Source organism: Peromyscus leucopus, chromosome 5 (assembly GCF_004664715.2).
Source record: "Peromyscus leucopus breed LL Stock chromosome 5, UCI_PerLeu_2.1, whole genome shotgun sequence".
In the NCBI taxonomy this organism is placed as follows: domain Eukaryota; kingdom Metazoa; phylum Chordata; class Mammalia; order Rodentia; family Cricetidae; genus Peromyscus; species Peromyscus leucopus.
In genome coordinates, this window is record NC_051067.1 from 62562735 (window position 1) to 62590198 (window position 27464).

General features: G+C 40.1%; 1 protein-coding gene across 7 annotated transcripts in view; it reads right to left on the reverse strand.

The window, feature by feature from the left end:
• Window positions 1-670: 670 nt before the first annotated feature.
• Upf2 (UPF2 regulator of nonsense mediated mRNA decay) overlaps window positions 671-27464 on the reverse strand; it is a 121692-nt gene continuing 94898 nt past the window's right edge. For 4 of the 7 annotated variants that reach the window (XM_037205975.1, XM_028891699.1, XM_028891709.2 and 1 more), the window contains 5 exons: window positions 21462-21563; window positions 21125-21223; window positions 15553-15720; window positions 11651-11792; window positions 10317-10441 (listed from right to left, as the gene is read on the reverse strand). In XM_037205975.1, the coding sequence (XP_037061870.1) occupies window positions 10317-10441; window positions 11651-11792; window positions 15553-15720; window positions 21125-21223; window positions 21462-21563 (636 nt within the window). Of the gene's footprint in view, window positions 1950-10316; window positions 10442-11650; window positions 11793-15552; window positions 15721-21124; window positions 21224-21461; window positions 21564-27464 lie in introns of those variants that run through there. The other 3 variants (XM_028891689.1, XM_028891682.1, XM_028891718.1) reach the window with 3 other exon arrangements.

Below are 27464 nucleotides of genomic sequence, written 5' to 3' on the forward strand. Positions count from 1 at the left end.
GAACTCACAGAGATCCTCCTGCCTCTGCCTCCCGAGTGCTGGGATTAAAGGCGTGCGCCACCACCGCCCGGCAGCTCCTTAGTTCTTAAAGGTGGATCACTAGAAGGAAGGAAGGAAGAAGTCTGACAGCTGGGTTTGTGAACATGTTTATCTTTGGTAAATGTGCATGTGTGAGGGACTAACTTACCAACATTGGGAGGAAGTTCTTCCCTTTGTTTGTTTCATATTCCTTAGAGATGCAACAGAGGGCCTGGGCCATGCTAGGCAAGACACCTACTACCTGGTTTCTAAAGACAATGTCTTCTGTGCATGGCGGCATACGCCTTTAATCCCAGCACTTGGGAAGCAGAGGCAGGCGGATTCCCAAGTCTATGTACTGAGTTCCAAAGTCTACAGAATGAGTACAAACAGCCAAGGCTATAGGAGGACCTTATTTAAAATATAATAATAAAATAACAATAAAGACAAAGTCTCACTATATACTCAGGTCACTATATAGCTCAGGTTAGCCTTCCAACTTGTGATCCTCCTGCCTCAGCAGTGAGTTCTGGGATTAGAGTCATGTACTACCGTATCTATCAGAGAATATTCTTATAAAGCATGAAGACGACCATGGGTGATCCTAGCTGATCAGTTGAAAGGTTTCCCAAACCAAATAAAACAAATCATGCCAAATCCAAATTACAACACTTTATTGCAGCATCGGCAAAGGTCAGATTCCTGAAGCTGGTGAAGATTGGGCAGCATTTCCATGTGAAATGTTACAACTTTACAAGTTTTGTTTCTTATTGAAATCTACATGCAGAAACTGAAACATGGTAAAAGAAAGATGCAAAATAGAAAAAAAGATGTAATCGAGTTGTAGCATACAGATGTGTTCTTTAACTAAATCACTATGCCTATTGAAAGCAAATGAAAGATACCTATCCTAATAAATTAACAGACTGTCAGAAACAGACTAAGAACCCTCATTTCTACTGGGGGAAGGGGGAGAAAACAAAATGAAACGAAAACAAAAGCAAAGTAAGAGCTCTACTTGTTTCCATATTTTGTTTAGACACAGAGGCTGTAAACCCATGAAGGTCAACAAAAGACTCTGATCCACTTCTTGTTGTCCTTGTTGCTCTTCCGTGACATGCTCCCTGGCACGCTTGGTTTTCAATGATACTTACAATGGGCTCAACTGTATCCCCGTTCTTAGCTGGTGTCAGACTTTTCTAAACCATCTGAATTAATGCTCTGCATATTAACAGTCTTCACATTTTCTTTCACTATAATAGGCAATTTTACATCACTGACTCTGATGGACAAAACAGGTTTTTCCTCCCTCATCCATTGTTCCTCTTAAAACAAACTCCTTAACAAAACCCTTCCTGGTGGCTTATCTGGCATTTGTATATCTTTCATCATTTTGTTGTCCTGCATGTAAGTTTTTACTAGAAGATTTTACTGCTTGCTCTATACTTTTCTACTGTAGTCCTGGAGCCCCCAAGTGTATCTTCTTCCAACATGGGATGTTCAATTCAGAGACACTGTAACTTAAATCAAGTTTAAAACTCAAGTTCATTTCCCCCATACCATTCCCATCTCAACCGTGTCTTCTCTGGCTCAGTCATCTCATTGACGCTCTTCCTGGTGTAACTGCTCTGTAGTCAAGTGAACCTTCTCATTTCTTGACTGCCATTCTCAAGAGAAGATTAACCCTCACGTGATTTCCATTACAAAAGGCCTTTCTGCCTTGTCTGGAAGCGTCGGCTTGTTCCGGTGTTGGCAGAGGCTGGTGTTTCTGCCTCTTGGCCCCAGCCTGTCCCAGGTTTAGATTCGCAACTCTCTAGACCGACATGCTGAGATGTGTCCGCTGCTCTCATTCAATTGCTGGAGGACTCCACTATCCACAACATCAGATACAGGACCTAATGAAATGACACGTGCTGCTGGATCAACGTCTCCTAAAGGTACAAACAGGGTGACGTTAGGAACTTTACTACTACAGGACAAGGAAGAGTAAGGCACCTGACACTGACTTCTCCAAGTAAATGCTTTTCGAAGATCATACATGTTCTCCATAGGAGGTGTGCCCCTACAACCCTTTGCAGCTAATTTCTCTGTCTTCCACCTTCTCCCTCTCCCATACTTTTGATATGGTCATATGGAGCCCAACCTGGCCTTGTACTCACTATGTAGCTGAGGATAATTATGAACTCCTGATTTTCCTGCCTTCTGCTCCCAAGTCATAGGATTATAACAGGCATGTGCCACCATATTGGCTCTCTACAACTAATTTCTAAGATGTTAAGAAATCACAGTTTATGAGTGGTTGATTTGTGTATCACCAAAATGCATATGGTGAAGTCTAACCTATAAAACATCAGACTGTAATCTTATTTGTAAACAGCTGTTGGGCATATGGAATGAGTTAAAATGTGGCCATGCTGGGATGGGGTGGGACATGATTATGTTCTTATAAAATGAAGAATGGACACAGGGATGAAATGAAAGAAAGTATGGCACAGAAAGAATGCTATGGGGAGATAACGACAGACTAGGGTGATACATCTACAAGCCACCGACTGCCAGCAAGCTTCTGGGAGCTGGGAAGCCTGAACATGTTCTTCACAGCTCAGAAGAAATCAACCTTGCTGATTCCCTGGCCTCACATTTCCTGTCTCCAAAACTTAGACAACAAACTTCTGCTGCTGAAACCACTCAATCTGTGGCACTTCATGGCAGCTTGAATGAACTTCTACATTATGTTTTACAAGCAGCAGGTTATAGCAGCAAGAAACTTTCAAGGGATAAAATATAAATATGGAGAAGTATATCCTGAGCTGTTATCTACCAGAAAAAGAAAAAAGAAAAAACAAACAAACAAACAAACAAAAAACCTCCCAGAACTGAACTAACTGACTAACTGAGCGGTGTGTGTGTGTGTATGTGTGTGTGTGTGTGTATGTGTGTGTGTGTGTGTGTGTGTATCAACACAAGCATTCCCTAAAAGAAAGAATTCAAAGATGCAAAGGCCTCTCCTGAAGTAAACACAAAGCAACTGTCTAAAATGGAATAAGTGCAGTGGATGAGAGGAGAAAATGTTAAAAATCTTTGTAAGACAGACTTTTAGTAGCGTCACAAGACTAGTTTACAGGCAAGGAATCATCCAGAGTGATTCTAAGAGCTGAAAAAAGTATTTCTAACACACACTGGTTAATGTTATTCTAGGAGGTATACTATTTCATAAAAACTAATAAAGAAGTTCCTACATGGAGTGTGGTGGAACAAAACAATCCCAGTCTCTATACTGGAATTATGAGAGCTGAAGGCCTTCCTGAGCTACACAGAGAGATTCTGTCTCAAAAAAAACTATGGGCTGGGGGTTTAGCTCAATGGTAGAACATATTCCTAGCTGGGTTAATTATCCAGCAATGTGTTTGTTTGTCAAGGAGGGGGGGAGTATTAATAAAAGTTGTAAACCAGATGTCCTCACTGCTTGAAAAGATGAGATGGGAGAACTAGGCTTGGGATTACTTAAATCAACCTAGACAACATAGCAATACCCTGTCTCAAAACAAAAACAAGAGTAGGCAGGATGCATTTCAGGAACTAATTGATGTGCATCTGCAAAGTCTGAAGAGCACTGGAATAATCCACATGAAACGGAAGCATCCAGACATCAGTACCAACACTTGTGAAAGACACCACAATCTCAGTTTTCAACACTAACAGAATAGAAAGCAACTTGGTCAGCACTACAGAAAAATTTAGAAAATAGTTTTACTTGAAGCATCTTACCCCATTCAAGGTAAATGCCTGTAATTTTCTGAAGGGCTGAAGTTTTAATTTACATTCCTATCAACTCTTGATTAGGCCGATCAAATCCCTAGGCAAAGATGCTGCCACTACTTCAGTAACCAATCTGCAAGGAAATCTCATTTAACTGACATGTAAAATCATGAATATTAATAACTGACTTTAAAAACAATCCATCAACTTAAGAATCTATTTGGAGGCAGTTTCTCAGGTGTTTATCATGTAGGCTCAAGGTTCCTTCACACAGAAAGCCCCTTACTACAACGCACTTAAGACACCTGTTGATGCCACATTCTTTTACCAATGCTATCCTGAAGTGAAAACCAAAGAAAATAAATAGGACCCAAACCACCAGAAGATTCCATCCTGATGTTCTCTCCTCTTCACTTAGAATTTTTTTTAAAAAATTTATTTTATTATATAAACAGTGTTCTTTCTGCAAGTTTGCCTGTACGCCAGATCTCATTATAGATGACTGTGAGCCACCATGTGGTTGCTGAGAATTGAACTCATGACTTCTGAAGAGCAGTCAGTGCTCTTAACCTCTGAGCCATCTCTCCAGCCCCCCTTCACTTAGAATTTAAAATTGAAAACCAGAGACCACTTGGTACTCCAAAAAGCTCAACACCTCTTGTTTACACACTTGCCTTCTCTTTTACAATGTTCATTCACACCTATATCTTTTTCTTTCCTGTTTTTTTTTTTTTTTTCTTCTCTTTTCTTTTTGGTTTTTCAAGACAGGGTAGACCTAGCTGTTCTGAAACTTATTATGTAGACCAGGCTGGTCTTGTACTCACAGAGATCCGCCTACCTGTGCCTCTGGAGTGCTGGGATTAATGGCATGTGCCACCACTGCCCAGCTCACCTACATCTTTAAATTGTTCATTATACTTTCAAAGGGCTTTTAAAAAGATTTATGTGAATGTTTTGCCTGTGTGTATGTACATATATGTACCATGTGCATGCCTGATCTCATGGAGATTAGAGGAAGGTGTCAGATCCCCTGGAACTGGAGTTACATACAGATGGTTGTAAGCTGCCACAACCAAACTCAAGTCCTCAGAAAGAGTACTAAGTACTCCGAACCACTGAGCCAAGTACTCTCCCACCACATGCCACCCCCCACCCTGTCCCTTTAGAGACAGGGTTTTATATACCCCTGGCAGGCCTGGAACTTGCTATGATCAAGCAAGCCTTGAACTCAAAGAAATAACCTGTTTCTGCCTGGCCAAGTACTAGGACAAGCATGTGCCACCATGACAGGCTCAGAGGGCCATTCTTAAAGATGATGGATATGTTGGCTAGTTTTACGTCAACTTGATACAGAAGCTAGAGGTATCTGAAAGGAGAGAACCTCAATTGAGAAAATGTCTCCATAAATTGGGGCTGTATGGAATTTCTTAATTAATGATTGATGAGGGAGGGCCCAGCCCATTGTGGGAGGTGCCATCCCTGGGCTGGTCTGTGTTCTATAAGAAAGCAGGCTGAGCAAGCCAGTAAGCAGCACCTTTCCACGGCCTCTGCTTCAGCTCCTACCTTCAGGTTTCTGTCCTGCTTGAGTTCCTGTCCTGACTTCCTTTTCTGATGAACAGCAATATGGAAGTATAAGCCAAATAAACCCTTTCTTCCCCAACTTGCTTTTTGGTCATGGTTTCATTGCAGCAACAGAAACACTAAGACGTTGGTACCAGCGTAGTGGGGTATTGCTGTGACAGACCCGGCCATGTTTTTGGGAGGATGTGGAAGGATTTAGAATTTGGACTGGAGAAGCCATTGAGTGTTGAAAGCTCAGTGGGATTAGCTGTAGGAGCTTGGAAGATAATGTTGAGAGCAGTGCAGAAGATGGAAGCCTGGCTTGTGAAATTTCAGAGAGAAGTTTAAAGACTCTATCAGGGCATCTGCTATTTTGATTTAAGATTCTATGGTTCTGGTTAGCTGGGCTGAAGAGTCAGCTATGATTAACATGATACCAGAACTACTAAAGCAAAACCTTTGCTTTGCTGGATACTTGATGCTTGTCAGCTGGAGATGAGAATTTAGTAGTGATAAAGAAGAGACCAGCTTCACTAAGGTGAAATCTTCAAGTAAGTGTTTCCTGAGAGTCAGCACACAGAAGCTGTGTTCCAAAGGCAGCCAAGGTTGTATCTCGAGGTGGAAGCAGAACTTAGTAGTGTAAGAGTCACCCAGGTGGTACTGGTTTTGAAGGCATGGAGGGGTCATGGAGAACAGCTGAGGTTTGGCACTGTAAGAAAACTGGAGAGGCCATTAGTGAAGCTACAGCCTCAGTAGCACTCAAGGCCCAGGACTGAAGGGGTCATGAAGAGCAGCTGAGGTTTGGCACCCTGAAGAGAGCTTATAAGAGGTTATTGGTGAAAAGTGCAACCCAGTTGCAGCAGAGGACACCAGCAGTTTGGAGATGCCAATACCATGAGACAACCACCAAGGACAGCAGCAGCAGTGGCATGGAGCCAGCCAGAGTCTTAGCTGTGTGTCCTGCAAGGGCAGGGTACAAGAAGTGACCCAAGCCCCTTGGAGGAGTCCAGAAGAGTGCGAGTGGATCCCAGACATTGGACATTGTGTCATTCACACAGCTGGGGTTTGGTTTTGCTTTGGTTTGACTGTGACTGTGCCCTGCTTCTTCCCTCTTAAAGAAAGAAAGGGTGGGCTGGAGAGATGGCTCGGCGGTTAAAAGCACTGACTGCTCTTCCAGAGGTCCTGAGTTCAATTACCAGCAACCACATGGTGGCTCACAACCACCCGTAATGAGATCTGGTGCCCTCTTCTGGCCTGCAGGGACACATGCAGACAGAATACTATATACATAATAAATAAATAAATCTAAAAAAAGGAAGGAAGGAAGGAAGGAAGGAAGGAAGGAAGGAAGGAAGGAAGGAAGGAAGGAAGAATTTAATTTTGATTTTTACAGGAGCCCACAGCTGAAAGACTTTGAACTTTTAAGAGATTTTGGATTTTCAGAGACTGGATATTTTAAAGAGACTGAAATTTTAATGTGTTTGAATTTGTAAAGATTGTGGGACTTTTAGTTATTTAGGTTTTTAATGTGACATCTTGGGGATGAATAAGAAAGGAAGGGCTGTGGCTTAATAGCGATGTGTTTGTGTGTCAAGTCACAAGGGGTCAGTTGTGCTGGCTGGTTTTGTGTGTCAACTTGACACAAGCTAGAGTCATCAGAGATGAAGGAGCCTCAGTTGAAGAAATGTCTTCATGAGATCCAGCTATAAAGCATTTTCTCATTTAGTGATCAATGGCGGAGTGGTGCCATCCCTGGGCTGGTGGTCCTGGGTTCTATAAGAAAGCAGGCTGAGCAAGCCATGGGGAGCAAGCCAGTAAGTAGCATCCCCTCCATGGCCTCTGCATCAGCTCCTGCCTCCAGGATCCTATCCTGTTTGAGTCCTGTCCTGACTTCCTTCAGTGATGAACAGTAATTTGGGAAGTCTTAGCTGAATAAACCCTTTCCTCCCCAACTTGCTTTTTGGTAGTGGTGTTTCATCACAGCAATAGAAAACCTAACTAAGGAAATGAATAAGTTAGGGTTTTCTTTTCTTTTCTTTTTTTTTTTAAAGTTGTGTTTTAGATAAAATAGGCTAAAGAAGTTAGCTGAAGAGTTATGACTCTCACAAATAAAGGATACAAGGAATGAGCTTGGAGGAGACTTGAAGAAAATTAAGTGATTAAACATAGACTGTAAAAAGTCCCTTTATCTACTCAACTCCTATTTATTCAGTTAGATGCCAGCAAGTAAGTGCCACATAGGAGATACAAGCAAAGATACTCAACTCCTATTTATTCAGTTAGATGCCAGCAAGTAAGTGCCACATAGGAGATACAAGCAAAGACAAAGCACAGTCCTTACCCCTACAGCAATCTCCTGAGGGGAATGGAGGAGACAAGCTACAGGTAATTAAGTAGGCATTGCTCTGTAGAACACAGTGTTATGGCAGCATATCTTTATTTACTTAGGTCAGTCCTGAGAATATCAAGGCAGGCCCTAAAAGAGGAACAGAGCTACTACCATGGTTGGGGAGAAACAGGATATGGTTTCAGAGAGAGGGAGAAAGGAATACAGTTAACCAAGAGGCCACCTTGGTTGAGAATATGAGAAAGAACAACAAGAAATGTTAACCAAGTTGTGTAATTCAGAGTTCATACTATAAGCTCAGCATGAGGGACCACTGATGGGCTTTAAGTAGAAGGGGTCACTAAGTCATATGGCAGACTGCATCTCAGAACAGTGAAGAGAATGACTTGGGAGGATTGAAACAGACTACAAAGTTGATGAGGGGCTACAATAGCAATCTACACTTGATCTTAGCTAAAAGAGCAATGTTGCAGTACTCCAATTGGGCTCTTGATCTAAATCTTGGCACTCAGGTAGAAAACATTACTTAATAGTTACTTAGTAGAAGAACACAAATGAATTTATTATGTAGACAAGGGAATTGAAGGAAAGGGATGAGCAAAACCCCAAACCTCCTTTTCAGTGTAGACAAATGGGGTTGGCTGTTAACTAAGTTGGAGAATACTGTGGGAGAAGGGATTGGGCCAGGGCACAAATATACAGTTGAGTAGTCAGAAGCTCAAGTTCAAGGTTTGGGTGTAAGAGTTCTGGATTGCAAATGGACCACAGCAGGGATGAACCGTTTCCAGAGTATAGATGGCAAGGAGAAGGCTCAGTCCAAGGAACAAGGACATTTACTGTCAATCCATGCTCATAGTTACGGAGAGAAGGAAAAAAGCAGATGCCAGCAGTTACAGAAACCAAGGGATGGGTACATAAGGAAAAAAAGGGGCAGTACTTTAATCCAGTATTCAGGAAGAAGAGGCAGGCAGATCTGAGTCCAAAGCCAGCTTGGTTTACATAGTAAGTTCCAGGCCACCAGAACTACATAGTAGGACCCTATCTCAAAATAAGTAAATAAAAGGGGAGGGGGGCTGGAGAGTGGCTCAGCAGTTTGGAGGACTTGTTGCTTTTGCAGAGGACTCTGATTTCATTCCCAGCACCCACATGGTGGCTCACAACCATCCCGAACTCCAGGTCCAGGGAATCCAGTGTCTTCTGACCTCCTCATGTACCAGGGACGTATGTGGTGTACAGACGTACATGCAGGCAAAACACTCATAAAATTATTTTTTTTTACATTTTTAAATCTCCAAAACCAAAAAACAAAGCTTATACTGTGAGGGTGACTAAGACAATACCCAAGAGGCAGGAAGGGTTCCCAGTGAAGCTTCAGTGAACCCGCAATGCTAAGTTATAGCCTTACTTTGAGGAAAGGAAGAACAAACAAAGCTACCTCTTTCAATGGGAAATGCAAAGGGAAACCAAACAATGTTAAAGAATTTTGGAAAGACAACGACGCAACACCATCAACAGACTAAGAAAGGCATAAACAGGGCTGGAGAGATGGCCCAGTGGTTAAGAGCACTGACTGCTTTTCCAGAGGACCCGGGTTCAATTCCCAGTACCCACATGGCAGTTCATAAGTGTAACTCCAGTTCCAGGAAATCTGAAACCCTCACACAGATATACATGCATGCTAAATGGCAATGCATGTGAAGTTATTTTAAAAAGTGTGTTTATATATGCATTTATATATTTAGGTACCTGTTTCCCCATTTCTTATCTGTTTCCCACTTCCTAGGAAATACTTGGTATTAAGTCTTTTAATTTTTGTTTGGTTTTAAATAAATGACTAAGCTGAGCGTTGTGGTATACAACTTTGATCCTAGCACTTGGGAGGCAGAGGCAGGCAGATATGAGTTCAAGGCAAACCCAGTCTACAGTGAGCTTCAGGGTATCAAGAGCTACACAGAGACACTCTGTCTTGAACACCCACATACCCTCACCCCACCAAAAAACAAAACAAAACAAAAAAACCTCAAACCAAAAATAGCTAGGGCAGAATTAACTTTCAAGTATTTGTAGGTTCATTTTCCCAGCCTTGAGGGTATGGACTCGAACCTTGAGAGTATGGAAACTGATTTCTTATACTTTTTGACAACCCAACATATAAAAATAATAAAAAGACATTATTTGAGTTGAGAAAGTCTTGGATATTGACAAGAACACCTGAGAAGTTAGCCTATCAAATGGAAATGTCAGTATTATGGTAAATATCAAAATAAAAACATTCTACAGTTCTGGTTTCTGATGACATTACAAAAGGGACAGATAGGCCAGGCAGTGGTGGTGCATGCCTTTAGTCCCAGCACTTGGGAGGCAGAGGCAGGAAGATCTCTGTGAGTTTCAGGCCAGCCTGGTCTACAGAGCGAGATCCAGAAAAAAAAACAAAAAAATACTACAACATACACTTTATGGAATAGGCAAGAAACTATTATTTCTCATTGCCTTTTAAGCTATTTTTGCATGTTTAGCAGTGATGTAACAGGCTTCAGTAAAATTAACTGTATTGAGTCTAATGCCAAACTCTCAATTTGTTCACAAAAACATGAACAGAAACTCCTGTGAGGAAGAGGCAAGTAAAGGCTGTTTACCTCCCACCAGTCTTAAAGATTAGATCTGCATTAGGTGCTCCCTTTGGATGTTGGTAACGAGGCCGCCGCTCACGATTGGTGTTTGCTGGAGCTGGGCGTTGTGCAAGAGACTGCAACATTTCTGTGATGAGGAACAAAGAGAACAATGCTGTTAGCTCTTGTAAATATACAGGGAGTTCAAGTACATTGGTGTTTGTACGTAGGTAGCAACTTTCAAAAAAGAGCATTATATAGGCTAACGATTATGAAGAATTGAAAGCATGAAAAGCTAAGGAAGTAACAATTTTGATAGCTACATCTCAAATACTCTAGGACAACTTAGGGGTGTTGTTCCTCCTCAGGCACTCTGTCCATCCTGTTTTTTTCAACAGGGTTTCTCACAGGGACTTGGGCCTTGCCTATTACTTGAGGTGGCTTGGCCAGCAAGCCCCAGGGATCTGCCTCCCCAACACTGGGGTTGCAAACGTTAATCATCACACATGGCGTTTTATGTGGGTGCTAAGAATTCCAACTCAAGTCCTCAGCGTGGTACAAATTGAACTTCATAGCCAAATTTCCACATTTTTATTTATGTTGGTAAGATTTATTTTTTTTTATTTTTTTTTTATTTTTTTGGTTTTTCAAGACAGGGTTTCTCTGTGTAGTTTTGCGCCTTTCCTGGAACTCACTTTGCAGACCAGGCTGGCCTCGAACTCACAGAGATCCGCCTGTCTCTGCCTTCCGAGTGCTGGGATTAAAGGCATGCGCCACCACCGCCCCGCTGTTGGTAAGATTTATTTTTATAGCTGGGAGTGATGGCCCCGCTGTTGGTAAGATTTATTTTTATAGCTGGGAGTGATGGTACATGCCTTTAATTCCAGCACTTAGGAGGCAGAAGCAGGTGGCTCCTGAATTCGAGGCAAGCCTAATCTATAGAACAAGTTCCAAGATAGGGCTATACAGAGAAACCCTGTCTTGAAAACCAAGCCCCCTCCTTCCAAAAAAATTAATTTTAACTGTGTGTGAGAGAGAGTTTTGTGCCCATGAATGCCAAGGAAAACCAGAGTGGGTCCCCCTAGAGTTGGAGTTACAGGCAGTTTATGAGCCTCCAGATGCAGTTTTGAGCAATCAAATTCAGGTCCTCTGGAAGAACAGTATGTGCTCTTTACTGCTAAGTCATCTTTCCAGCCCCTCTACATTAACAGGTTTTTTTCTTTTTCTGAGATAGAGTCTTACTATGTAGCCTAAGATGTCCTCAAATGTATGGTGATCCTCCTGCCTCAGCTCCAGAGTCACGGCACTGTAAGCCTATGGCCTATGCCACCATTCCTGGCCTATAAATTTTGTATACCTTGATAATCTTCTTGTTCTTGTCGTTCATTGATATCTAATGTGAGCTTTTTCATTCTCATCCTCTCCTCTTGTTCTGCTTGTTGCTGGTTCCAATGATTTGCAGCAAGTTGGGACGACATGGGCACATTAAGAATCTTAAACTGGAGGAAAAATAACATTGGAATCACAAATAGTCTGATAAAATAGTTAAGTAGAATTAAATATATTAGTTTATAAATACATAAATGTAGACATTAATTGTTGATATTGTTTTTCTTTCAGTTCTAATCACCAACTCACTTCATTGATAGAATTTTTTCTGCAGGTGACTGCCACAGTAAGATTTTTCTAAACAGAAATCTAGTACACAAAGAGATCTTTCACTGAAGTGAAGAATTAAACATTCTTATACAGTAACAAATTTCACACTTGTACAAAAGCCATGGCACTAGAAGGCCAACACCCAAAAGCCAAATAAGAAAATAAAAATCAGAACAAAATACACTTATTCAGACCAGAAAATACCATGATGCTTCTTCAAGTAATTTTCCTGAAACTGGCCTTCAAATCAATAACTCTGTTTCTGCCTCTGAGAATTATAGGTATGTATCACCATGCCTGGCCTTAAGGTACATCTTGATTTACCGTCAAAGCCTACAAGTTGTATATGAACTAAACAGCATGTGCAAGCTGATGACAACAGATTTTTATGTGTACCTGAATGCAACAAAGAGGAAAACTATTGTTTTATAGCTTTTCTTCAGAAAAGATATTACTAAGCTTCCTCTTAGTTAATAAAATTCAGGACCCAAGGCACATGTCAAGACATTAGTAGCTATGCAGTAATGGGAACCAAGAAATATCTAATTCTAGTTGCTAAACACTGCCCTTTGTGCCCTCCTCCACATGTAAAGGCTTTGTGCATTGTACATGCCTTAAAATGTTAACGTTAAATGACTTTTTCAGACTTACTTCTCTTGTGCCAAGAAAAGCCGTTGGCATGGGTAGGGAGTACAGAGAAAGAGCATAGAGGAGAATAAGGGAGACCTAAAATGTGATGACTAAATTTTCTTTAAAAAAGTTTAATTCAAAAACTAAGTAGGCCTAGGAAAAAAAGTTCAATCTCTGGGATTTGAGAACCCTGGTTACAGTGGTAAATTAGCAACTTCAGGTAACTGAAAGGCAGTTTTGGCAAAGATCTGGGTACAACACCTAATTTGGGATTCTTACCAACACCAGCTCTCACTTCCCTCCTTAGAGACTGAGTGAACACGGAGAGCACAACCCTGGTCTACAGAGAGCAGAGAGGTGGGCCTTCTGAAAGCACAAGGAAACCTGTGCATGCACACACATGCACACCTGCACAGACGAGAAGGTGGGGGTGATGGAGGAAGCTAGTGTTTGATTTTAACATGTTAACCTTAACGTTAGTCATGATGTGAAGTCCTTGCTGGCCCTATTATTTTGCCATTATGGAGACTTCTTTATACACCAGCTAGCAAAAGAATGGTATAAAGTAGGACTTCTGTGATCCCTTGTCTAAACAAGAAATTATGGACAAGAACAGACATACTCATTTAGAAATTTTAAAAAACGCAGAGGGGAATTTTATCTAGTCACATAGCCCAAACACCAGACAGACTGAGCAGCAGTGTGGAGGATGGGTGAGCATGGCTGCAAGGTTCTTCAAGCCTCTGTGACCCTCAGCCTTGGGGCTAGGGTGCTAGTGATTGTCTTAATTTCTCCTTTTTTTTTTTTTTTTTTTAAAAAGAAAAGAAGTCTTACCTAAGTGGGCATTGTCTTTTCCAAGGGGCAGGCCCTCAGTCCTCATACCTGCCTAGTAGCTTGACAGCTAAGAATATAGACTCCCAGCCAGACTCCTGGAGGTCAAGAGTCAGGGCTCCTCTTCCTGCCTAGGGAGCTAAATGACTCCCCTATCTTGCCTACTCCCAAGGTTTGAGTACTTGCATTCCAGTTCCTCGGAAAGGTGCAGAGGGATACTGCAGTGTGACACAGTTTTTAGGTTCTAGAACTCTTACTAAACAAGGCTAAGGGCATGTAGGTGGCTGCCCATTTTGAGCCCCAGGTTCAAGAAGGGGCTAATTCCAGGTTCAGGTCTTAGCAGGTGTGTGCAAGGAGTCAGCATCTTTGTTTGGCTTCCATCTGTTGGCACTGGGGACTTAGGATAGTGCTGTAGAGCTGTTCTTTGTCCTCAAGAAGCCAATTCGGGGCTGGAGCTAGGCTTGGAAGACCTGGGGGATTGTGGAAGGGTGACTCTCTGTTCTCTACGTGACAGGACTGGGCCTCAGCTACTGGATCCAGAAGGAGCTAAATCTGAAAGGATAGTAGGGAGGCAAGCTGGGCCTAGGGTTGTGGAGGAGAAAGGGACAGAGAAGCGGACAACCATGTGAAGTCTCTGGCCCTATTATTTTGTAACTGAGACCTCTTTATACATCAGCTAGCAAAAGAATGGTATAAAGTAGGACTTCCATGATCCCTTATCTAAACAAGAAATTATGGACATTCACCATGAGCTAGCCCTGCTAATCTTTCAGGGACTCCTGCTTACCATTATCCTCTGCCTAGGGACTTTCAGCCTCCATCTCCAGGAAGACCTTTGATTGCTTTTTTTTAAGTTTTTTTTTTTTTTTTTTTTTTTAAATTCAATTTGTCTCTCTATGTGTGAGACAGGCAGGCAGGCAGGCAGGCAGACAGAGAGTGTGTATGTCAGAGGATAATTTCCGGGAGTCAGTTCTCTCCTCTCAGGTGGGTTCTGGGGCTGAAATCAGACTGTCACCGCTGAGCCACCTCACTATGCTGGTATCCTTACTCTGAAGAGACTATTCTTTCCATCACAGATGACAATCACCGAGTCTCCTTGTCACTGCTCCTGTCACATCTCTTTCCACCTTGCTTTAGTACCCTCACATTACCCCAAGCTGACACTGAATTTCTTTACTGTATACCTCCCTAAACAGAATGAAAGCTCCAAGAGAGGAAGAATTTGCTTAACTTACTCTATACAAAGGGCCTAGCATGAAAACAAACAAATGGCTACGAGAATAACATGAAAACCAAGGATTAGACTTTTCTACCTGTGGCAGCTATCTTATTTCATAAAATCTAGTATTTAATTTTAATATATACCATTATTTTCCTTATCATTAAAATGGAAAAATATGTTAATTATTACATGATTTAATCAACTTTAGAAATGAACCTGATATCAGAAATGATAAAACATAAAAACAACCAATACATGTGCATCCAGGAGCTGTTCTGAGAGCTGGCCTTTATCCTTGTATGCCATGTCTTATTATCTCAGTAGGATATAAGACCCATGAGGAGAGATATTCCATCGTGTGTCACTATAGTCCTAGGACCTAGACACATATACATGCTTACTGGCTCAGAGTTGATGCTCAGTAAATATCTGCTAAATGAACACATGAATCCCTAAAATAATGGCTTAATAGCCAGGGAAATGATTTCGAGGGACCATATGTAACATATGGCAAAGAAAGAGAGTCTAGTAAGACTATAAGAGAAGGTACAGGGTCAGGAACAGATTTCAAGGGGAAGTTTGGCAGCTCGGCATTTTCCCAAGATGTTAGTCAATATCTTCTTCTCTACCCACACTGAGCTTCCTTATATATAGTTGCCACGTAAAGATAAAAAATTCATATATTCTTACGAATATAGATGCACTTAGGATTTAAATGTCCTTTCCATTAACTCGTATCCATTCTGTAAAAGTCAATCAATGCATTTCCATACATATAATGGACAATATTTCTACCACTGAATGTTTTAAAAGTTTCCATTTCTTTTTGTAGGAAAAGAGTAACTTAGAATTTATTAAACAAAGTTAATTCTCATACCTGATAACCAACAATTAACTACACAGTGGACATTTCTTACCTGCTGTTTATTGCCTTTTCTTGTTAACATGACAAATGGCATTGTGTCTGCAGACTCTGTTTCTCCTTCCCCCCCACCAAGTGGGGGCCCTTTCCTCAGCTGGCTTTTGAGATGCAAAGGAATAGCAACATCAAGTTGGTGCACTTTAACAGATTCACCACTTCTCTGCTTCAAGACAGAAATTTAAAAAGTATATAAATATTCTGAAACACAGAGAAATATAAACATAAACTGCAAACAATGGTTATTTCTCTCTCTCTCTCTCTCTCTCTCTCTCTCTCTCTCTCTCTCTCTCTCTTTTTGAGACATTTCTCTGTGTAACAGTCCTGGCTGTCCTAGAACTCACTTTTGTAGACTAGGCTGGCCCGAACTCACAGAAATCCGTCTGCCTCTGCCTCCAAGTGCTGGGATTAAAGGCATACGCCACCACCACCTCCTAGCCAACATGGTGTTTCTTAAAACACAACCATAAGATGCAGGGACTTTGAAACACAAATGAAGCCAAGGACTATTTCTCCTCACTACCTAAAAAGCCTTTGTGTCTGACCTCCAAGGAACCACGTGGTTTGGCTTCTGTTCACTGCACCAGCCTCCTGCACACAGCACTGCAGGTCCCACCGATTGAGCTCTTCAAATGCATTCTGTTCTTTCACTCTCATGCACACATCTGCTTTTGTAATTACCAGAAAATCTCAGTGTGTGAAGTCTGACTCTGCCACTAGACTGAGTGCTTATTACCCTCTCCCCAGCACCCACAGCAGTACTTTACATACAACAGGCACTCAAACACTCAAGAACAAATGAAATCTGTAGCAATTCATATTAATTTCTTGGCTGTAGTATCAACTGATTTTAGAATTTACAATGAATTTTCCAAGTGATTAATTACACGAGCCTCCATTGATGCTTACTTAGTGTTAAGCTTGGAGGTAAGAGTAAAAGGATTTAGTCAAGGGGTGGGGGGATGGCTCGGTAGGTAAGGTGCATGCCATGCATGCATGAGGACCTAAGTCTGGATCACTAGCACCCATATAAAAGGCTGGGTACAGTAGTACTTGTAGTCCCAGAGTTGGCAGGAAGACACAGGAAGATCCCAGGGGCTCACTGATCAGACAGTCTAAGCCAATCTCTAGGTTCAAAAAATAATGTGAAGAGTGACAGACGAAGACACACAATGTCTATCAGTCTAACACACACACACAGGGCAGGGGTGGGGGGATTTATTTAGTGTACCTTCAAAAAGCCTGTAAACTTTTAAATGAGACATATACATAAGCTATAATACATTATAGAGGTACTTACTGCTTGTATAGAGGTGACTAGTTGTGCCTAACTGGGAGTAGGTAGGTACAGGAATTTCATGAAAGACTGAACAGAAATGGGACATTTGAGAATATTAAAGACTTAGTGTAACTTCTTCCAAGCAGATGGTAAAATAGCAATTTTGGAAATAGAGAAAAAAATTTAAACAGAAGAACAAGTGTAAAAGCAGGGACCTGAAATGATGTATTTAATGAAGTAGGAATCTTAAATTTATGCTAACAATTCCTGTCTACATCCTGATGAATGGAGCAGGCCTGATTCCTTTCAAGGTCTCAAAATTGTTCTTTGAACACCTAAATCATCTTTTGATACAAGCTTCATATATTCAAGAGACTTGCCAATCAAACAAAATGACAGTTTTATTGATTTTTGTTTTCTAAGTTATACTTTATTAGAACTGGCCTGATATAGTCCCAGATTCATTATATTTATAAAGATCTTTTACTTAAAAAATGAAAAGTTTTTCTTAAATTATTAATGATTACAAAATTAATACATTCTCTTTGTAAGATATTTAAATACAAAAATGTATTAGTGTATAGACTAATTCCTTTACCTTACCTCTCTGCCTCAGTCGAAGATGCAACCACCATCACCACTGGGTTAGATTCCTCCAGACTTTCTCTTACATATGCTAACATACACATATAACCAAACAACCAGTACTAAGCAAACTGTCCTACATTAAACACATATGATTAATTTGTAGCGCCAGAGATTGAGTTCAGGGCCTTGAACATGTCTAGGTACATCCTACCACTGAGCCACGTCCTCAACCCTTTTATTATTTTTTTGAGACATGTTTGAACCCACTAAGATGCCCAGGGAGGCCTTGAACTCATTCTGTAGTCCCATCTAAGAGTGTCACTTTGGCAAGTATTGGAAATTTTAGGAGGTGGGAACTTGTTTTTTGGAGGAAATGCATTATGGAGAAAGTACCTCTGAAGAGTCTTTACCCTGACCCCTTCTGTCTCTGCTTCCCGGCCTCTCTGAGGTAAACAGTCTTTATCATACACCCTACTACCACATCTTAGGCATAAAGCAGAAATGGACTGAAATGGCGCTAAAAGTCATCTTTCTTCCCTATAAGTTGTTTTCTCAGGTGGTTGTTACACTGACAAAAGGTCTAACCAACACAAGCCTGGCTGCAGGAAGCAAGTGACTGGAGGCATGTTCTTAGGAATGTATCTTGTCCCTGGTCCCTTATGTTTCCTTGGGATGATAGCTTCCTACACCATGCACTTCCTTCATGATGCTTCTGCACTGCTATAGTCCTAAATGTAATGGAGTCAATCAAGGACTGAAACCAAGATACAAAACAAATTCTTCCTCCTTCAAACTATTTCTTTCAGACATCTGTCTGTCACAGCTGCAAAAGATCGAACCCACAAACTGTATCTAGTCAAGCAATCGATGTCTGTTTCCTGATACTGTGCTAGACAGATCACCATCTGTTATCCTATTGATTACCAATAGCTTTCTACCCAGGCTTTCAGCTTTTGCAGTCTTGCTCCATCAGAACTACCTCCACATAGGACTTGTTCTTCCAAGGGTTCCCATCATGGTTCTCTGTTCTTGTCACCATTTTCCTGTAGATTATATTCATCGATACTAAGCTTCTATTTAGTTTTCAAAGGCAAGATCTTTTCTGTCTCAAGACTTCTGAAATTTTCTCTACCTTCCTGTAACTAAAAAAAATTATTTTATGTGTGTAAATATTATGTCTGCATTCATGTGACTCTGTACCACTTGTATGCCTGGTACATGCAGAGGTGTTGGGTCCCCTGAAATTGGTGTACAGATGGTTGTGACAACCATGTGGGTGCTTGGAATTGAACCTATATCTGTAGTGGGTAGCCATTCCAGCTTTGGTCTGGAAGTTCCAACCCCCATTGAGGCTTCGGTAACTATCACGCCTACAAGGCGGGACCAAGGGAGGGCCCTGAAGACCCAAGACGAATGGTGCTCTCTGTTCCTGGACCCTGGATGGTGGAGGTTGACTGAGCAGAGCTCCAAAGAACACCGCTGGACTGTGATACACCTTCCTCAGACCCTGTGACCTATCTATCCCTTCATTTGTAAGTTGTGCCACTAATAAACTTTCCTTTTAACTACATGGAGTGGCCTTAATAATTTCAGCAATATACATCCTCTGGAAGAGTAGCCAGTGCTCTTAACCGTTGAGCCATCTCACCAGTCCACCTTTAAATAGCTCCATTGTGATATTAAAATTGTCTTCACCATCCCACCTAAGGATCTTCCTTTTCTATAAACCAAAACATTCTATCCTTACCAATTACCACAATTTAGAAGTAATGTACTTGGTAGTTTTAAAATATCTATCCTCTCTAAGAACAGGAAGAGTGTCTATCTTATTTACTACTTGTACAATCTTAGTCACATAGTAGTTGCTCAATAGTTATTAAATGGTACTGACTCCATAAGCTTCTTTATACAAACTATTTTATTTCTCTTTCAGAAGATCAGAATAATTAATTATGCTTTATTTGACATGCCTCTAAAATGACATGAGATTTTACTTCATAAATTAAGGGCTTTTGGGCTAATTATGGTAGCATGTACATGTAATTCAAACAGTTGGGAGGCTGAAGCAGAAAGATCATAAATTTAAGGCCAGCCTGGGCTAATAAGTCTGAGGCCAGCCTCAGCCTCCGAACAGGACTTTGCCTCAAACAACAACAACAATAACAACAACAACCCCCAAACAAAACAAAAACCAGACAAACACTGAAGGCTTCTGTGAAAACCTCCCCACTCCAAAAAAAGGGAAGGAACAGTCCAGACAAGAAGCTATTGAAGAAAGTCCTTAAAAATTTTGATAAAGATGCTAAAGTGTAGCTCTTCACAGCTGATGGCCTCTGGTGGGGGTAGGAGGCAATGGAGGTGGGTGGGAAAGGACTCAGTTTTCTTTAAGGGGCTGAGTATGACCAAGTGTCAGTGAGTATATATGGGCAACACAAATTGGACTTGGTGTTTTAATTAATTTTTTAGTTTTTTGGGAGGAAGGAGCACAGGGGTGGGAGGGTAGACCTGGGAGGAATGGAAGGCAAGTGTTCAAGGTACACTGTATGACATTCCCAAATAATTAATAAAAATATTATGTTGGGGACAAAACAAAACCAACAAACAAAAACCCCAACTAACCAAACATCACCACCCCCAAATATATATACCAGAACATCTGGATATATAAGCAAATTGGCCTAATACCTAATATATGTATAATGATATTATAAACTTAATAATAACTATTTTGTTAATACTTTGGGGAGGGATGACGGAGATATGTTGAACCCTTCAATAACTATGTCATTAGTAAAATCTAGTATTTCTTCTTTAAAGAACCAGTTCATCAGCAAACAGTGACTTAATATCTTAAACAAACCAAAAACAGGATAAGAAACCACCTTGCTCTATGGCCTACCCTAGCCACTCCCTGTTTCTCTTCCCTTTCTAGCACAGACTGATCAATATTTATCTACATTGAACATTGTCACTTCTTCCCTTTACTGAACCTACCACAGCACTTGCTCCTCACCAATTCCATGTTCTAACAAAAGCACTGTTATATCACCAAAGAGGGACAGTAATTTAATAAGCAGATGCAAACAACCCAAAGGATTTTCTCTCCAATTATAGAAAAATGTAATTATTCCAAATTACTATGGTATTTTAATAATTACTATATGGAGGGTTAGGGATGCAGTTCAGTGCCCAGCTAGTATGCACAAGGTCTTGGGTTTGAGCTCCAGCACTACATACCAAATCAAAAACAAACAGCCTTGTGAGTTCTGATAAAATCTAGTTTATTAGCTGGGTAGGTGGATCTGAGTTCAAGGCCAGCCTGGTCTACAGAGTGAGTTCCAGGACAGCCAGGACCACAAAGAGAAACCCTGTCTCACCCTCCCCCCACAAATCTAGTTTACTAATGTTGTGGACATAAAGATTTATTGATCTCCTGGTACTGTCCAACACTGATGGTGGGAACCAAGCTCAGTAAGGGTAGTGCATGCTCTTAAAAATGATTGTTCCCAGTCTTACATTAACTACATTTATCCCCCCACCTCTCTCTCCCCTAACTGCAAATCAGGCACCCAGGAGGTGCTGGTAGTCACAACTTATGTACATGAGGGAGATATGCTACAGAGGTGGTTGTTTACATCAATCAGAATTTTGTGCACTACAATGTTTTGTGTTCAAGAGTCTTTAAATAGAGAATATTTCATACCTGAAGGTTTTCTAGCATCATTTTGTCCAGAGCTTGAATGAAGTCCTCATCTTCTACACAAGGGACATGTTTCAGTCCACCTCCTTTGATCATCACCTCCTTATCAAAACAAAGAAAATGCCACAACATATTTTTACTGTGATGCTTCACAGGTCAGAGGTTTTCTATACAGATGTGGCCAACATAACCAAAGAATAAAGGTTAAAAGAACTTGTTACCAAAGGGAAAACTGAATGCAAGTGAGTTCCCAAGAAAGCTATTTTTCTTCCATAATCACGGGCTAAAATTCAAATATTCAAAACACTACACAATTAAAAAAATATCCAGCCATACATACAGCATTCTCTTCATCAGTTTCATTCTCCTTGTTGGAATCTGTGAGGTAATCTGTATTCTCCTCTTCCTCTTCCTCTCCCTCATCATCATCATCAGAACCCTCCTGAAATTAACATCAGTAGATGATTAAAACCCTTTGAAAGAGGACTTTACATGCCTTAAGAAGCTTCCTTTTATGGAGTCTGTTCAAAATGAATGACAGGACAAAGTCAGAAGGCAACATTCCTACATGCCAGAAGCTAAAAACTAGTCACAGGTCAAACAGTGCACAGAGCTGTTGCATAAACCTAAATTACACGAGGAAGCATTTCCTGAACCTTTAGTCTTTCTCACCTCTAAGGAAATTTCTCACTGTAGTTATTTTTTTAATATTCATCTAATTCTACAAAGTTCAAATTTAATATCACCAGTTAAAAAGCCATGATATAGCACTAAATTTTACAAGGTACTTTAGTTTAGAAATGTTATCTTCTACTTGATTGTTCCCACTTTTTTTTTTTTTTTAAAGATGTATTTATTTATTATGTATACAGAAGAGGGCACCAGATCTCACTACAGATGGTTGTGAGCCACCATGAGGTTGCTGGGAATTGAACTCAGGACCTCTGGAAGAGCAGTCAGTGCTCTTAACCTCTGAGCCATCTCTTCAGCCCCCCCCCCTTTTTTTTTGGTTTTTCGAGACAGGGTTTCTCTGTGTAGCTTTGCGCCTTCCCTGGATCTCGCTCTGTAGACCAGACTGGCCTCGAACTCACAGAGATCCACCTGCCTCCCGAGTGCTGGGATTAAAGGCGTGTGCCACCACCGCCCGCGCAGCTCAGAATAGTTAAGTAACTTGCCCAAGGACCCACTGCTACTCAATAGACACATTATTTTACTCTCAAACATGAGATTCTTTTTCTTTCGTTCTTTTTAGCTTCCCTGAATGAGTGAAAACATATGCTATTCTTTCTGTGGTTTATTTCACTTAACACAATACCCTTCAGTTCCATTCACACTGGCACAAGTGACAGCATTTTTCATGAAGAGGATTAATGTTTCATAATGTAGGCATACCATATTTTCTTCTAAACCACAGAAATCATCAATATTTGAGACAGAATTAATAATTACCAACCTGATCATTACATAGTGTATCTAGGTATCACAAACAATACAGTCAGTAACTAGGTCAACTAGATGTCAATAAAAGTTTTAAGTCCACTATCCTAAACTCAGTGTGCCAAGATAAGTGAGAAACACTCCCTAAATAAATGACTTAAATCTGTGTGGGGGACCAGCTGCCACTATTATTTACCCCATGGACTCCTGAGGAATGAAGTATAAGAGACTTAGTTAGAAATAGAGGGGAGAGAAACAGAGAGAAAACACAGGATAGACTCGAGTGGGCCTGGATCCTTATCCATTGGCCCAGAACTTTATTCCAAAGGTCTATTTATAACAATGCCACCCCCCCCCCCTGCTCCCGCTAGTTACAGTCAAGTGTAGACCCTTACAAACATCTGGTACCCAGGCCTGTGGTCCAATCAACCTCTTATGCAGTCCTGCTGGGCACAGCCACTAGGAAACCTAGTAGGCTACAACAAATTTATACTACTGTTAGCAGTGCGTACATAAAGAATAATTCCAAAGTCCCAAAAGTATACTCTTACTACAAACATCTGTAAACTTTTTAGAGTTATACATGGAAGGATTGCATAAAGAATACTATGGCTAGTAAGAGTGTTCTCCAGAAAGCCTGATGACCTGGGCTTGATCCCTGGAATAGTGGAATGAAAGAACTGACTCCCACGAGCTGTCTTATGACCTTCAAATAAGTGCTGTGGTACATATGAACCCATACCTACCTACCACCTCCAATAAATAATAAAAGTTAAAAAAAAAAACACAAAAGCATAAACTTTATTTTCTAAATGCAAGAATTATTTAAGGTAGCTCTGCAATTTAAAATTAAATTCACAAATGATGTTCTTAGTTAGGCATAGTGTATATGCTTATAATAAATCCCAGTAGCTAAGGGAGCATGGTCAGCTCAAGGTTATACTGTTGAGTCACTGTTTGAGCCAAGCTAGAGTCACCTGAGAAGAGGGAACCTCAAATGAGTAATTGCCTCCATCAGATTGACCTGTGGGCATGTGTGCGGGGCATTATTTTAATTAATAATTGATGTGGGATGGGCCAGGCCACTCTGGGCAGGTGGTCTTGGATTATTTAAAAAAAATAAATAACTGGGCAGAGCTAGAGAGATGGCTCAGCAATTAAGAGCACTGGCTGCTCTTCCAGAGGTCCTGAGTTCAATTCCCAGCACCCACATAGCAGCTCACAATTGTTTGTAACTCCAGTTCCAGGGTACCTGACATCCTCACACAGATATACATGTAGGCAAAACACCAATGCACATAAAACAATAACAAAACAAAAAACAAACAAAATCCTGGGCAAGCCAGTAAGCAGTATTCCTCCAGAGTCTCTGCTTCACTCTCTGCATCTAGACTCCTGTCTTGACTTTCCGCAATGAAGGCCTGCAACCTGTAACATCAACTACACCTTCCTCCTTCCCAAGCTGCTTTTGATGGTGGTGTTTAGCACAACAGCAAAAACCCAAGAAGGACAAAGGTCATCTTCAGGTACACAGTAAATTCAAGAGCAGCCTAGGGTACATGAGACCCTGTCTCAAAAATAAGCAAGCAAGTAAACAAAAACACACAAAACAAAAAGCTCATCTTATATTTGCCCTTGAAGAAAATGAATTATTGTTTGTGTTGTGTGTATAGTATATTTTAGGGGACAGGGTCTCTCAATGAATCTAGAGCTCACTGATTTGGTTAGACTGGGTGGCCAGGGGATCCTCTGGGATTATCTCATCTCAGCCTCAGAACTGGGATTATATGTGGGTGCTGGAGATAAAATTCAGGTGTTCGAATTTTGCAAGGCAAGCACTTTACCAAATAAGCCATCTTCCCAGTCCCTCCCATGAATCAATTAATAATAAAAGATGCTTCCTATTAAAAAACTAAATTAAACTAAGCTAAATGAATTAACACCACCCTCTTTTTTTCTCAGTCAATAAAACTGCATCTCAGGATTGGTTCAAGGACTCCCACAGAGTACAAGTATCTCCAGATTGCTTAAACTATCTAATGCAATGTAAGTGCTACACAGCATTGTCTCGGGTATAACTAAAATGGTCTGCATATGTTTAGAACAAATGTATGATTCTCGAATATTTTTTATATGTGAATAGTTGAATGCATAGAAGAAGGGCCAACTGGATAAAAACATTCATTTTTGAAAAATAAGAATACAAAAAAAAAAAAGAAAAATAAGAATACATCTGTCCTGATATCCCTAAATACTAACATAATAATGGGTAGAATTATAAAGTGATCATTAATACACCATAAAACTGAGCTGGTAATAAAAAACAAAGTGCCCATGATGTATACTGGATCTGCTACTACTCTGAGAGTGTGGGCAAATTATTTACCCTATTTGCACTTTGTTTCTCAGTAATATCAACTGTATTCATAAGAAACAATCACATAGAGTACCTATGATAGTGAACAGAACAGCAAATGTTCAGTAAATAACTATTATTGCTATTATAACAATGAATCTTATACTTTCCTTTGATAAATTACATGCTGCAGAAAATCATGCTTTAGTAGATCATCTACTTAATCTTCAGTAGTTATTTGAGTTTTATAGCTGATATTTACGGAAAAAAAATATCCTGGTTGGGAGGTGCTAAGACATATAAAACAACCAAGATGGGGCTGGAGAGATGGCTCAATGGTTAGGAGCACTTGTTTTTGCAGAGGATCCTGGTCCAGTTCCTAGAACCCACATGGCAGCTCACAATGGTCTATTAGTCCAGCTGACCCTCTGTTAGGCTCAGTGTCCTCTTATGGCCTCTGGGGGCACTGAACATACATGGTATAACCATACATACATACATACATACATACATACATACATACATGTAAGTAAAACACTCATACACATAAAAAAATAGAACCAAGATAAAAACAGAACAGTAGCTCTGTTGGGAGGGGTACTGAAGAACTGAACTCAAGGTCAGACGCACACTAAACATATATATATATATACCACTGAGCTAAATCCTTATGAGGCCCTAGAATACCCCTCCCCGTGTTTATTAATCCACAACACATCTTTCCTTTTCAATAATCCCTGCTTGGATTTGGAGGATAGCTATAGGGAACAGTGAGTGACCTTGGAGGGTGAGGAGAAGCATTCCAATCTCATTTTTCTCAAAGTCAACACATCTTTTCAGACAGCCACATAACCCCTGCAATTAAACATTTTGTTTGTATTTCTCCTTAGCAGAGATATATCATGTGCAATGTTACCATCTTTGATTTGAAATATAAGTAATACTCTTCCAAAGCAAAAAGTTCAATAATGAAAACAAAGAAATGGGGGCTGGATAGACAGATGGCTCAGTAATTAAGAGCACTGGTTGCTCCTCCAAAAGACCCAGGTTCAATTCCCAGCATCTACATGGCAGTTCACAACTGTCTGTAACTCTAGTTCCAGAGGATCTGACACCCTCACAGACATATATGCAGGCAAAACCCCAATGTACATTAAATTAATAAATCTTTAAAAAAAGAGTTTCAAGAGAACAAAGAAATGCATTTAAAAAGAAAAATACACCTTGCATTCTTCACGTAAGAAAGCTGTTTCATCTATACTAAGGATGTTAGATTCATTAGACTTTGTCCATCTAATTAATCACACAGAAAAATACGAAGACAATTATTAGTCTCAAAATCTAAAAGGAAATGCTGTCTCATTTCCCTTTGTTATATAAAGTACTTAAGCCAATTAAATTTATATTATAGAATTTTTCTATAGCAATTTCATTTTGAAAATAAATCAACATAATATCTGTCTATTATGCTGAAACCAATTATGGAAACATACTCCAGCTTTCAATTGTTAATTTATTTTTTATCTACTTTAAGGGAGCTGTAGGTTTGAAAAAGAAAGCAGCAGCACATAAATATTTAAAAGTACATTCCTGCTTTCTATGAATACTAGCCAATTATGAAAGCCACACATATTGACTCTTCTGCTTTTCACAATCCTTCATTTCTAACTAACAGTAAAATTACTTGTGTAGTTAAATCACACCACATGTTTGTTAACAGCTAGAGAACTTATGGGCTTAAAGAAAACATGGTCTTGCAGATTTTCACTTTTCCCTGCAAAAAATCTTAATTACCTTAAATTATTGGGCCCTTTACTCTTTAATTCTAAATGGAGCTTTAAAAATATCTACTTTATGACTCTAAGAACAATTAATATTCCTTTAAACACTAAACTACATATATTCTCTAAATATCTAGGTTCCATATACTCAAACCAAAACTTTAAAACTCAAACTCAATTTCTTCAAATACTTAAGTATTAATTATAAGCTGTTTTTCAATGTTGAATGAAAGTCATACTTCTAAGCTATCACATTATCCTAAATGCCTTAAGCACTCAACACAAAAAGTCATATACACTTAAATCATAATCATTTTGTAATTTGGATGTATACAAAAGTCAGGGAACAACTGTTCAATTTCTGATTTAAAATTTACCCTCATTATTATTCTACCTTATATTTAGCCTACTTAAAAACAAAATAAAAGTCCTATTTTTAATATATATATGTATTTTTTTCATTGTATCTGCATGACTATTTTGTCTGTATACACATATGTACACTATGTGTGCCTAGTGCCTGGGGACAGAGAGGGAGCTGTCTCCTTTGGAACTGGAACTATAGGCATTTGTGGGCTGCCTATAAGTGGGTACTAGGGAGTGACCCTGTGTTCACTACATGAGTAATAAGTGCTCTTAACCACTGAGTCATTTCTCCAGCTTCTACTTTATATTAAATTACATGCATGTGTTTGTCTGTGTACAGGTATATGCATGTGGCCACAGAGACTAGAAGAAGAACATGGGGCTGGAGATAGGGGTGATTCTG